Source organism: Pseudopodoces humilis, chromosome 6, assembly GCF_049639895.1.
Source record: "Pseudopodoces humilis isolate 2021_Gansu_Grassland_sample_001 chromosome 6, ASM4963989v1, whole genome shotgun sequence".
Taxonomy (NCBI): Eukaryota; Metazoa; Chordata; class Aves; order Passeriformes; family Paridae; genus Pseudopodoces; species Pseudopodoces humilis.
In genome coordinates, this window is record NC_142205.1 from 68588623 (window position 1) to 68601834 (window position 13212).

The following is a 13212-nucleotide window of genomic DNA, read 5'->3' on the forward strand; positions in this document are numbered from 1 at the left end:
TCAGGATATTACAGCATTGTGCCTCTCGTGAAGAGAGATACAAGGCTGGCTGAAAAGAGAGGATGTGGAGAGTAACAGCAGCTAGATGCATCGGAGCTTCCTTGGCACACTCCGGGAAAACAGAAGGTGCAGACTCCAGCCAACTTGTCTCAGCTACAAGACTCCTGGATAAACAGAAGGTTGGGATTGCAGCCAACCTCCCTCTAACTGTTGGGTGGGGAGCAGTGCCAGACACGCTGCCAATGTCACAAAATTCCATTCCAGAAATAAATCTCCCAAGGAGATACCGATCATGTGATATTGTCTGCCCGGTCTGCTGTTATCACATGATGTTCAGGGCTTAGGATATACATCTTTTGAGGCTTGACCTTAGAGGGGGCCAGAAGGAAGGTAATGATTTGTAGGGTATCTCCAAGATCAGGAGGCAGGAGTTTTACAAAGGGAAACTTTTGAGACAGTATATATACATTTATACATATAAATATATATTTATAGGATGAGGATGTCAAGAGTCTTATTCACCTGGTAAGGTGGGAAGTAAGTGAGCCATCTTTCAATGTGGGTAGCATACCATCCAGGTGCCAGGCATCTCTTCTGGAGAGCTCTGAGCTCAGAGGGGGCTCGAGGGCCAGCTGTGATCACCTGATAGAAGCTGAATTTCAGCGCTGCGGGGTCTTCGTGGGATCGCTGATGCTGTAAAAGAAGTGACATTGCTGGAACCTGACAGACCACAAAAGCTGGGGAAACAAGGCAAAACTGGTTGATCTTACTGACAAAAAGTTCTTAGCCTAGCCTGTATTTTGAGCATGAACTGTGGTAACTGTGTCTATATACTAATTTCTGTATGTGCTGATTACATAAATTAATTAAGTATTCATTTTTACATGCTTGCGTTATAGAGATAACTTGAAAAAGTAGTTACTGATATCTTAAAATACGACAAATATCTCAGCCCATGGGTGATGACAGGTACAAGGATATATCCTGAGAGGATATACAGAGAGGATTCAGGGTGGAAATCTGGCCTGGTGCCAGCCCATGTTCTCCCTAGTGCATACCTGGTACCAGGAATAGGCGCGGTCGGACGGGTCGATGAGGATGGTGATGATCTTGGCCTTAGGGATGAGGGAAGCAGCTCTCTTGGGAGCTTCCTCAGAATGGAAATAGTTGGCACTTTTCTCAAAGAGGAAGTCAGTGGTGACATTAGAAGGAGTGGGAAAGAAATCCATGTACCTGGGAAGGCAACATCATCCTCAGAACTACTTAAAAATCATACAAAGGCTGATAAATCTGTTAAGCATACTTTATTCTGCAATACTCAGTTAAAATAAAAACCTAATTGCAAAAAAAGAAAGCAAACCAAAGTTTACATTGTATCTTTGATCATATTTTACTTGGTACTAGCTTGCTTCTCACTCCATGTAATTAGACATTGCAGCTTTTTTTTTTTTTAACTGGGTAAAAATGTTACAGTATTTATGTATTTTAAAATTCACAAGTTCTCACTTTTCAGTCAGAACAAACTGCTGAAGCCTAAAGTAGAAATTGAGTTTTCCAAACCTCGCCTTTTGCCGACACCAATTGAAGTGCAATGCTGTAAGAAAAAGCTACTTAGTATCAGAATTGCTTTCACTGAGAAGAGTAAGAGGCTCTTTATACGGTGAAGATGCACTGAAACAATCCCCCAGAGCTTCAGCAGGTAAAAGGTTTCTGAGCAGTGACAGAAATCACTTATTTTTCTGAGTCACATTTTTGGGGAAAATTGGGTTGTAGTTGTTTTAGGGCTTTTTGTGAGCTCTCCTCATCAGTTATGAAGCTATAGTTAAATTCCTGCAATTGCTTTGTCATACAAGGACTTCTCTATCCCTGGCCCTCACACCACTTCTTGTTATTGCTGGGGAAAACAATAAACAGGAAATTTTGGCCCTCTTGACTTCTCAGTTAACCTGTATTGAGAAAAGAAATGTTATTTAAACAGCCTCTTCTGAAGACCATGCTTAAGGACCGAGATTTCCTCCAGTGCTTAGACTTCGTTGTATTCATACAAGCGAGCAACTTCCAATACAAATGATGATGTGCTCTTGTTGCCTTTGAAATTGTAACTCCATAACTGAAGTCAATGGACTTTTATTTCCCAGAAGTATGAGGGCTGATTTGATGAGAAAGATGAAGCTGTGCCCATTTTAACCCGTTTTTATTCAGAAAATTATTACAAGCTAATAACTTGGCCTGACTCTGTGGGCTCAGAATGCTTTACCAGGAAAGGAGAAGGCCAGCTTTGAGTGAGGCAACAGGCACTAGAGGCAAATCTACTCTAGATCATGTGAGGAGTTATTATGCTGCTGTACTGAAGTCCTGGAAGTAAAATGATAAATACAAGGCAATGAGGACTGCAAGCCTTTAACATCAAATATGGCACTACACTGAATTCTGGACAAAAAAATGCGAATTGATTCTTTAGGTAGCATGGAAAATTTGAAAAAAAAAAATAAACATTGATGTGCTATCAGTGAAAAATATAAAGAGATTGGACCAGGTGTGATATCAAGAGGTCTCAAAGTTTAGAGTCAGCATTTCTGCTGGACACACTGCAGAAGTCTTGCTCAGTCCCTCATTCATGAGATAATTATCAAATTCAGTAAGGCCAAAGCTGAGAAAGCTTTAGAGAAACTTGCCCAAGAAACCTGTAACAAAGCTTACATAAAGAAATGCAGGACTGCTCTGTTTAGACTTCTCCATTTCAACAACAGCAAGATCAGTTCTCATCTTACTGTTCTGCCACTATTCTTCTGTTGGAAGCCTGCAATTTACATCTACACCGCCTTCAAAACGGCAATCCTGAGGTTCTGAGGGTAAAAGAACCCTCTTCTGCTTCTGTAGCTGGCTCTGCTCTAAATCCAAGCTTGGACAAAGACTAAGAGCCAGCTCAGGGCTAAAGCCCTACCTCCACAACACTAAACAAAGTTGAACTGATTGTTATTCTTGCAGGAATCTCAGCCAATTAATGGACTAATGAGGAGAACCCTTGTATCTAATTACAAAGTGGCAAGCTGATTACAAGCTGGCATTGAAATACAGTATCAGACTAGGTGGTCTGAGAGATCTGTCTGTCAGACAGAATCTAAGAATTAGGCAACTACACCAACGGGGAGTTGTGAGGATCTGAGATTTAACTGTGGGAACCTGGCAGGGGTGGTGGGTGCTGTGCTGAGAACCTGTCAAAGGGATGGCCTGGCTTCCACAGGCTGACCCCTGGGAGCTTCATGCACCAGCACCACCTTAAGGAAGGTAACCTGACACCTGTGTGGCAGCCAAATCCTACCTGCACCTTAGGGAAGAGGATAAGGCAGGAGGGAAGAGAGAAGCAGCACAGCAGTTTTCCAGCAACGTGAAAACATTGATTTTGTGCAAGAACAGGCTCGCTGTACTTGGGCTGCTCCATCAGCGCGGAGCCGCTATGCCTCGCCTGCGTGAACTCCTCAGCAGCAATTTCCCACTGCCAGTCGTTCATCCAGCACCTCTCCACTGGCACAAGTGGCTGACTCACCACCCTTCCCAGTGACAACGTGCCACAGCAATTCCAACTCTGGGGAAACGAGTGGCGGACAAAAAATTGGATCTGATGTGTCTGCACTGAGACTGCAGAAGAGCATTCGACCTGTTAATTTTATGGATGAATACAAAGCCAAAAGCAATAAAAGTATTCTCCCTTAAACTGGAGGCAAAATAAAGAAACAAGACAAGAAATCAATAATCCTTCACTGGTGCTCCCCAGCCACTACAGCATGTCACCAGCTTTCATGCTGCAGTGCTTTACACTGCAGCACTTTGGGAAAGCAGAGGAATCAGGAGTGACCTTCAGGTGCAGCTGTGCCTGGTGACTCCCAGGGAGCCACAGGGAATGTGGCAGCAGGGACACAGGCTCTGTCCCAGCACCACTTCCTGAGCCACACAGACACATTCTCTGATCTTTAAAGAACATTTTAAGAGGCGTTCCCTGCCCCCGTTTTTCATTATTCACATTATTACTATGCTATATCCTATTTGAAAGAAGAAATGCCTCTTCCTGATAGTATCTTTCTTTTTCTCTTAAGAAATCAGATTTCCAGCAGGAACATAACTTTTGTGTCCATATATATCCAATGAACAACCATTACTGTCCCTCTTTCAAAGGCATGTGTAACGAGAGAGACACATTTTGTGACTGTTCTGCACATACTGGTATCTGGATTATTTACAAGAAAGCCTCACAAAAGTTAGTGCATTTAAGATACTCTGTAATAAGATCATTATTCACTTGCATTTATTTTGCATTTATTTTGCATTTCAGAAAGACACTGAAGGTTATTTCATATATGCACAATTACCATTACCAACAGTAATGTCATTTTTCTATTGTTCACAACATAAAAACTTTTGTATTTATACTAATAACCCATCTTACCAATCAATCCCCCTGTGGTAGTTATTTCTATTAAAGAACTGTACCTCCTCAAAGGTTTTTGGGCTGGGGGAGTTACTAATGATGGAAGGATGCATGATCAGGAACAAATACAAGGCTGTAGTACCTGCAAATAGGATAGAAGTCCAAGATTTAAAATAAAAATATACACAAACACATCTTTTTGGGGGGATCATAGCTGCAGACGGGACTAAACCAGCTTTTATTCCATTTTATTTCACTGAGGGGATGTTGATTTGTATCACCTAACATTCTACACTTTCTGAGCTTTTAGAATTAGGACATTTAAAGAACTGCAAATAGTTAATACAGACACTGGAGTGCCAGTGATGAAATCTGTGTTTCCTACTTAAAATAGCCATGTTTTAAAAAACAACAATTTCCCTATATGAGACTGTCACAAAAATAATTTTAAAATCTTTGGTTCAGCAGCTATTGGGGACTGGGGAAGATGAAAGGAAGTTTACATACAATTTTCTGATTACAGAGAAGAAAAAAAAACATCGAGTCAATTTATAAACTTCTGCAATCTCCTAATTAAAACTGTCCATTAGAAACTCCTTGACTTGAAAAAAATGCCGAGAAATAACAAGGTTCTGTAAAGAAGACACATGCAAGACAAGAACTTGCAATTCAGAATCCAACCCATTTGAAAGATGTCTCTGTCCTGTCCTTTCCGTCTTCCACTTTGACAAAAGCTTGTCTCTTTCACCTCTTTAACGAAGTTTCATCATTTTGACATAAAGCCCCCAAAAACCTGACACACACCTGAACCCTGCATTTTCAATGTGCACTGACTGCTGTTGTAACTTAAATTATTAAGCTGTATTTGCATGGTATCTGAAAATAAAAAAAATGTTATTGGATGATCAAGATCTCTACACAGCAGCCTGAGTCTATAGTGACTGATTATTTACTTATTTCAACATACACACAGCCCATCTTGTTGGAATAAAAGAAAATCTCACCAGTTTTCTGGGGTCCTACAACCAAGAATTTTGGTAAGCGATCACAGGTTTTTTCCTTAGACCAGATATCTCTGTGCCGTTTGTCATCACAGGGGTTCTAAAACAGAGAAGAAAACTCAGAATTTCATTGGCAATCACATTTGAAAAGGCTCTTAAATTACCCTTATATATAAATAATTATATTATAATAATTTAAATATAAATATTATATATAAATATATAAATTACCTATTTTTTGCCTACACATAGAAATATTAGAAATACAGAAATATTCCTACCAGAAATTATTATTTTCCCTTATGACTGAAAACTCATGCATTCCAGAACTATTCCAGTGATACAGAATGGTATTTCCAAAGTAACCAGGTCAGAACCTGCTTCTCTTAAGTGTCTGGAATTTTCTTTAAGGAGGATGTTGAAGAAATATATCCTACACATACATGGTTGCCCCATTTCTGTAACAGTTACCACACGATATATGCTGCATTTTAAAACTAAAAGACTAAGTTAATTATGATTTAAGGCTTTCTATTTGCATATACGTATTTTCATCTTCCAATTCAAATCAGTACCTAATATTAATCTTTAATCTTTGCTGCTTCACAATTGAATCAGTTTAAATTTGTTCTGGAAATGTTACAAGCAATTTTTGACACTGTTGTTTGGAAATAGTACACTGAGATGAAGAGAATTATCTCAACGTACCCCTTTGAGGAATAAGAATATATACCTGTGTTCAAAATCACATCAATTATGGACAAAATACATCACATCCAGTATGTCTAAATCCCTGCAACTTAAAAATGTCTTTTCTAAGTAATTATCATCTTTCAACTAATTTGGCTACAGGCTAATTTCCATTTTTAAAAGGATTCTCTCAATATTATGCAAAACCCTTGACATTTTCCCCTCTAGTTCAATGTTTTATTCAAAACCAGCATGAATTTCCAGATGCATATTTGAGTACAAATTTGCAATCTCAGACCCTAAGTTGGCAATTCAATATCCAAGGCTGGAAAACATTTTAGTAAGCAAGCTTAAATACATTTTTCTATTTGATTTAGTAAAGTTTGCTCCGTAGAGTATTTCTACCAAGCCACCTTAACAAGATTTTATTTGGGTTGATGTTATCACTGTCAAAACTCAGGTATCTACAGCTTCTTGGCAAACATCTTCCTTGGGCAGCTCCCAGCCTACTGTGAATAATTTCTGATCTATCTCATCTACTTCCACTTGGCTAATTAGGGTATCCATGGTCTTAATGCTCTTTTCTCTTTTTGGATGTCCTCCTCACATTTGGAGAAAAACTAATTTCTTTAACTACTAGAAGATGCATATAAATATGCCTGTCAAATGCTTTATTCCTGTTAGTTCCAAAAGGAGAAGAAAATAACACAGCATGCACTTGCCTGCCTTTCCCCACATTTTCAAAAAGGCAAGTTAAGTCACAAATAAAACAAATTAAAGAAAATTTTCATTACACATCTTAATGCATATTAATTCCGCAGCCTTTTACAAGAGACAAGGAACACAGTCACATCCTGAAGCTTCAGCTGGCCTGGTTTTATGGAACCAGCTTAAAAGTATAACTGCTTTTCTCTACAAGAAACTGAAACAAAGAATTTTAAAAAAAAACAGAGACAAGTTTTTCTGATCTCTTGTTCAGCCTTCACCTGCCAGAGAGGGTCCTTCTGCTCAGGGAATAGCTCAAAGTACTTGTGAGCCAGCTGGACTGGGGGGAGGGTTTGCAGTTTCAGGTTTGTCCAGGTATGAACGAAGTTGGCCAGATTCACAAAGGTGTACAAGCCCAGGCGGTCGTTGCCATAATTGGACAAGTGTGTCATGAAGATGCTGATCTGTGGGAGACAAAATGAAGAGCACACCTCGAGTCCTTGCATCACTAGATGGCAGTGCAGCCCCAGGTAACGTAAATCTCATTTGCATTTTGCTCTTAAGTCAGAGCAGCAAGCCTTGGATCACATTCACACAGGTCTTACTACCCTGGCCCCTTCTGCTCGAGTCAACTCAATGCAATCAACGAGGAAAATGCTGAACATATCCCATGAGCTCTGGGAGCTGCAGGATGTGCAACACTACCCTGGGGTTGGGCAACAGTGACAGCACCTTTATGTGCATTTAATTCATAGGATACAGCAAAAAAAAAAAAAATGCTCACTGCTTTACTGTAAGAGGAATACAAATGCAATGTTAGAAACATAATTTCTGTTTTCATGGAAGAGTAAAGAAGCCACAGACTAGGGAAGCAGCTGAGGTCTGTTGCTGTGACTTCCATCTCGTGCATCGTGGCTGCAGGTCTAAGTTTTATAGAGTAAGTAGCTCATCTCTTCCACAAAGGTATTCTGCAACACTGGCCTGACACACACACAAAAAAATATCTGAAACCTAAGTATTTTCAAATAACTGTGCATAAAATATTCCCAAACAAAACCCCCCAAAAGTTTTAAGGCAGGTGGTATTTTCCTCTCCCAGGATCTGACTCTGAAGGTGATACCCAGAGAGACCCTCCCGCTCCAGCCCATGCTCCAACTGCACTTCCTTGCTCTCCGCTTCCGTGAAGCTTTCTCACATTTTTGGGGCATTTTTGGAGTCACCTGAGCCGAGCTGATGAGCAGAGCAGGAATACACATAGGATGAGCTCTCAGGGACTGAGGAAGGGCTGCAGACAGAACCTTCTGTTTTCTACAGTGATCCCTTTCCAAGGAAATTTTGCAGTGATGCAACAGTCTGCTCTTACACTGAAATCTGCACATCCTTGCCTCTCCACCACTGATTTCTTTCTTGAAGTTCTTTTCAAAGTAGAACTCAGCCAAGATAAACTCTCCAGACTAATTTCCACTAAAAAATTAGAAACATGACTCTTTTTATAAATAAATCTGCTAATGCTGTGAATGAGCAATTTCTATTTAAAGTAAGACCTGATGCAAGCCACTTTAAAAAAAACAAAGCTTATCACGGTCATAATTCTGAAATGAGTTCAGGGACTGAAGTTAATCTTTTGCAAAGGAATTCCAGTCCTCAGCTTAAAGAAAGAAAAAGGAAAGAATGAAAAGCTGGTATTTACAGTAAAATCAAAAGATACACACTGCTAAATCACTAGGAGATGATCTTTCTTTGTGGGTAGGACTGAGATTGAAAACCCCTTCCCTTTAGGCACCAAATGTATAACCTTTTCAAGTTTCCTTTTTTATTTCAGTTCTTCAAGCAGGAACAGAGCAGCCACAGGACTACGTTGTTCTCAATAAAGTCACAATCAGCAGGTTTCCATAAAAAAAGGTTAACTTGCTTTCCTGACAGCCCCTTTCTTTCCTACATGTGGGCTGACCTCTGACATTTTTAATGTCAATTCACCTCCTGGCAACTCCTCACCTGCCAACAGCTACTGCACTGCCATGAAAGAAAAAGCAAGAGAAGTTGAAAAGATTGCTAGATCAGGGAAATGATTTCTCTGAAGAGAATATCGCCGTAATTTTAAGAATGTCAGTACAGGCTGAGAAACTGACTCATTGAATTGAGTATTTGAATATCATCATAAATAATTTCCAGCATACAAAACTCTGAAAGTGAAGGGGGAAGATTACCAGAGACCCAAGCTCCAATTTTAGTTCTGTTTTTCGAGTCAAATACTTTATGGTTAATTATTTACAACACAAAGATGATCAAATGCTGGTTGAAAACTTAAATGGCTGAGTCTTGTAAAGAAATCCACACTTAGCCAACCAGATACATGACTTTACATTTTAGAAAAAAACTCTTCTAGATGGCATCAAAAACACCACAGATGAGCTGAGAGGGATGGTGGATCACTCCCCAGCTCCCTGTGCAGAAGGATGGGAACACACATCAATCCCCTTCCATCTGCACGTGGTGCCCTTTCACACCAGGACAAAACATAATGATGATTTTTTTTCCCTTCCATACTGGCTTTATGATGCTTTGATTTGCTCTATCATACCACGTCCTGAGCCATTCAAACAAGTTCTAATTAACAAGAATCATTATTCTTTCTCTGCAACTAATAGCATGCTATGCTTCTAAAGATTTGCTCTCTTGGAACCACCAATCAAGGAGCTCTAAAAGGAATCCTTTGTGGCCATCTCCCAAGGCTAGACCTAGTAAATAACACTATTTGTTCAATACTCTTCCACCTCTGGGAAATGCTGCAAAACACAAACACAGCCTCATATATTTCTTTATTCCTCCTTCAACAGGGAAGCAGTTGTGAATGGATTTATATTTATTCTAACAAGCATTTTAACCTCCCTTTCAGATAAAAAGAGCTTATTTGATTTTATTATTTCCAGCACTCTTCTGAAATAATTTCTTTCAGGCATCTCAGCATTTTCTTTATTTCAGTGCAGAAGGATCACCCCTTTTTTAGCTGTTCCTCATAAACAAACCATCATCTTGGTTGCACTTCAATGCACACTCTCCACGGGATTTAATATCCTTCACGAGGGAACCAAAATGACGCTTTTTAAAATGATGGTTTGGGACTAAATCTGGCCTCTGGGCAGGAGCTCCTTTCCTGCTCTCACACATTTTCAGATCAGAGCTGCTCTCCTCTGCTTTGCCTTCTCCTTCCAGCTTCTCCTCAGCATTTTCTCCTTCCCCAGAGTGAAAGGATACAGGTCTAAGTTACATTTGCTCTCCTTCCCCAGTCCTGATTTTATTTGGGATTCTGACTGGTACTGCAGAAATGTAGGGAAATGAGAACAAGCACTCAGGAGAAACAGCTTTTATCTTTTTGACTGCTCATTCTATGCTGCACATTTCCTTACTACAACATTTCCCAATTAGAGGCAACAGCTTCTAGGTCAACAAAGCGTTGAGACTGAGAAGGAGCTGCTGCTATTAAATCATGTCTGGGGAAAAGATGAACCTGCATGATTTAATTTATGTATCACGAACAGAAGAGATGCTTGACAAACAACTTACACAGAATAAAACAATGCAACAAGTTACCCAGCTTCTAGTGCGGGCTGTTAACTGGCTTGGTGTTTTAAAAAATACTGATCACTACAAAATCAAGATTATTAGGATGCTGCACTTACTGAAATGATACAACAAGAACACTGCTCAAACTAAGCTTCTGGAGTCTTGGTTAACAGCTGCTGTTTCCTGACACAAAACAGAGGTGCTTGCCTCCCAAAGGAATGATAATATCATTCCCAGGAGGGATTAGCCCTTCCTAAGGCTCCTGGCTTTTTCCCTTGGCGGCAAGGGGTCTCTCTTAAGCTGCCAGGATCAGACCCCAGAGTAGAGAGAAGACTTCTTTCAGACATCAACTGCAGCAGCAAGAGAAGCGGAGGGAAGTCTGAGACTTGCAGGACACTGATGATCCTGAAGAGTTTAATTATTTTGGCATTTCAAATCTGGAATTTGAAGTGTCGGTATAAGAACAAAACAGGTAATAAACACTTATTACATACTGGGCACTTATTTTTTTACCATATATAGATCTACTGCGGGCAATTCCAACTTGCATAAATTCCTGCTAATAAACCTGTCATCAAGGTACTTTAGTCACAGGCACAATGTCACCCTCCCATCTGTGCAACAACATTACAAGGCAGCATTGAGGCCTCCCAACTCAATGAAGTTATGCACAACCCTTCAAAATGAAGTTAAATTATGACTGACAATTAATTTTGTGGTCTCAGCTAGGCACTCGCAGCAGACGCATTTCCAATTTGGAATATTGCTGGTATTTTAGCTACTGAGCACATGTTGACAGGCCATGAGAGTACATCCAACTCTCAGAACACCTATATTCCAATTAATTTGGCACTGTGCACACCCTGTTTGCAGTTCTGCTATTGTTTCCAAGTTACTCTGAACAGTTTTGTTTCAGGTACTCAGAGACTCAGTAACAGCAGGTTTTGCTCCATTAGACTACCAAAGTGATGGAATAACAAATCAGAGCAGAGTCTATATTGAATATGTATTTTTAATAGCTGAAAGACAGTCTTTTCAGACCTGGATGCTTGCAGAAAAAGCTGTGGTCAATTCCACCACAGAGATTCCAGCTTGCTGCTCCCTTTTTAACCCCGAGGTTGCCCTGCTGCTTTCACAGCTGCCACGGACCCGTCCACTCGCAGACTGCCAACCAGTGGAATTCCATTTACATAGTGGTGTCTCCACTCTAAGTATGATGGAGCCAGGGAAGAGTTATGAACTCAAGCAAAATTGTGTATTTGATGTAGTTCTGAATTGTTGACCTGACAAGTCAGGAACACCAAGTTTATTTTCTGCTGCTGCTCATTCCCCTTGTGACTCAGCAGTGGTAGTACTCTTCAAAAGACTCACTTCACTCTAAACCACTGGCACAAAGCTTTCCATTCAAGATTTTAAGGATCATAGAAGAATAAAATTTTCTCATTGCCACAGTTTCAATGCATTTCTTGCCTGCTGTTACATGGAATCAACTCTGAAGAGACAGCTATTCCTGTCTGTTCCACAGCCTCTCCACACGGCCTGCTCACCTAGGAATTTCTTTTGTTTTCCTATTCCACCCACAAAATACCAGATTCTCTCTCTGGCTTTTATGGGTGGGTTTTGAAGAACAGATAGGAAGGCAAAGAATACTTGTGTTCTGCAGTCAGCCAAAATGTTCTGCTAAACTGATTTCCCCCCCCGCCCCAACTGATGGCAGCTTTTGCTGTAATTATGGGCACAAGAGGGCATGGAAGAGATAAAAGTGATGCCTTTCTCACCCATGAAGTGAGGCAAGCCTGTCAAACTGGACCATCTTCCCTGCTTCTCACACTCAGGACAGTTACATATGAGGTCATGCCAAGCAAGATGGACAGAAATGGAAAAGCTGAGTCTGAATGTCTTGGATTTTCATTTTCTTCTGTAGTGCCAGTTCAGGGTCACATTAAGATACAGCAGGTTCCGCTGATGCTCGTACAAATCCTCTCATTTTCAGTGCTAAAGGAGATAATTTCTCCCTTGCTGCAAGTCAATTAGCTTAATAACAGCTCTACTCACTGCAACTGGGGAGAGGTAAAAATTAGAAGAAAATAATACTTAGAACTGAACGCACACAAAGATTACAATTATTTTAAGATCAATCAGACCAAGTGCCTAAAGCATTAACAGCCTTTCCTCTTCATCAGCGCTGCTGTAACCATGTCAAGAGCACACAGCTGGCTACACATTAGTTTCATTGTTGGGCTGTCAACAATTTGAAGGTTTTCACCAAATTCTTCTCCACAGGGCATTTTCCCTTTTCTTTCCATCTGCAGACACACAGTACTTTGCAAGGAAGTGCTTGTAATGCAATTACTGCATTCTGTTTGTTTTTCTTAGGGGCAGAAAAGGTACAGAAAAACTTCATGAACTGTTGGTTACCCTTAAACGTTCATCTCATGGGACAGAAAAGCTCCAGACCTGTATTTTCTATAGTTCAAAGAATCTGAGAAGCAATGATGGAGTTGATGGCAGTGTCTATACTGACCTCCTCATTATATACAGCTCAAACCTAATGGCTCTCTTCGTCCAAAGGACAGATTTAGGAAACGGGTACAGTTTCATTCTAAGAAACGTGGAACAGAAATTTGTTTTACTAATCCAAGAATTTCACTGGATATTGCAGAGAGAGAGATCAGTCTGAAATCACTCAAGATTCTAACAAGTTTATCAGGAAAAATACTTGCTAAAATATTTTCAAGTCAGTACAGTAGTATGAAAACCAGTAACAATGTGAGACAATAAACCAGAGATGTGTCTGACTGGATAAGATACCCATCACTACACACT

The 13212-nt window shown here is 40.2% G+C and overlaps 1 protein-coding gene across 3 annotated transcripts in view; it reads right to left on the reverse strand.

Annotated features, from left to right (window-relative positions):
- Positions 1–13212, reverse strand: part of LOC102102170 (bifunctional heparan sulfate N-deacetylase/N-sulfotransferase 3) — a 338929-nt gene that overhangs the window by 5924 nt on the left and 319793 nt on the right. For all 3 annotated transcript variants that reach the window (XM_088056447.1, XM_088056445.1, XM_088056448.1), the window contains 5 exons: positions 7104–7286; positions 5431–5527; positions 4445–4568; positions 1059–1233; positions 523–693 (listed from right to left, as the gene is read on the reverse strand). In XM_088056447.1, the coding sequence (XP_087912573.1) occupies positions 523–693; positions 1059–1233; positions 4445–4568; positions 5431–5527; positions 7104–7286 (750 nt within the window). The remainder of the gene's footprint in view (positions 1–522; positions 694–1058; positions 1234–4444; positions 4569–5430; positions 5528–7103; positions 7287–13212) is intronic.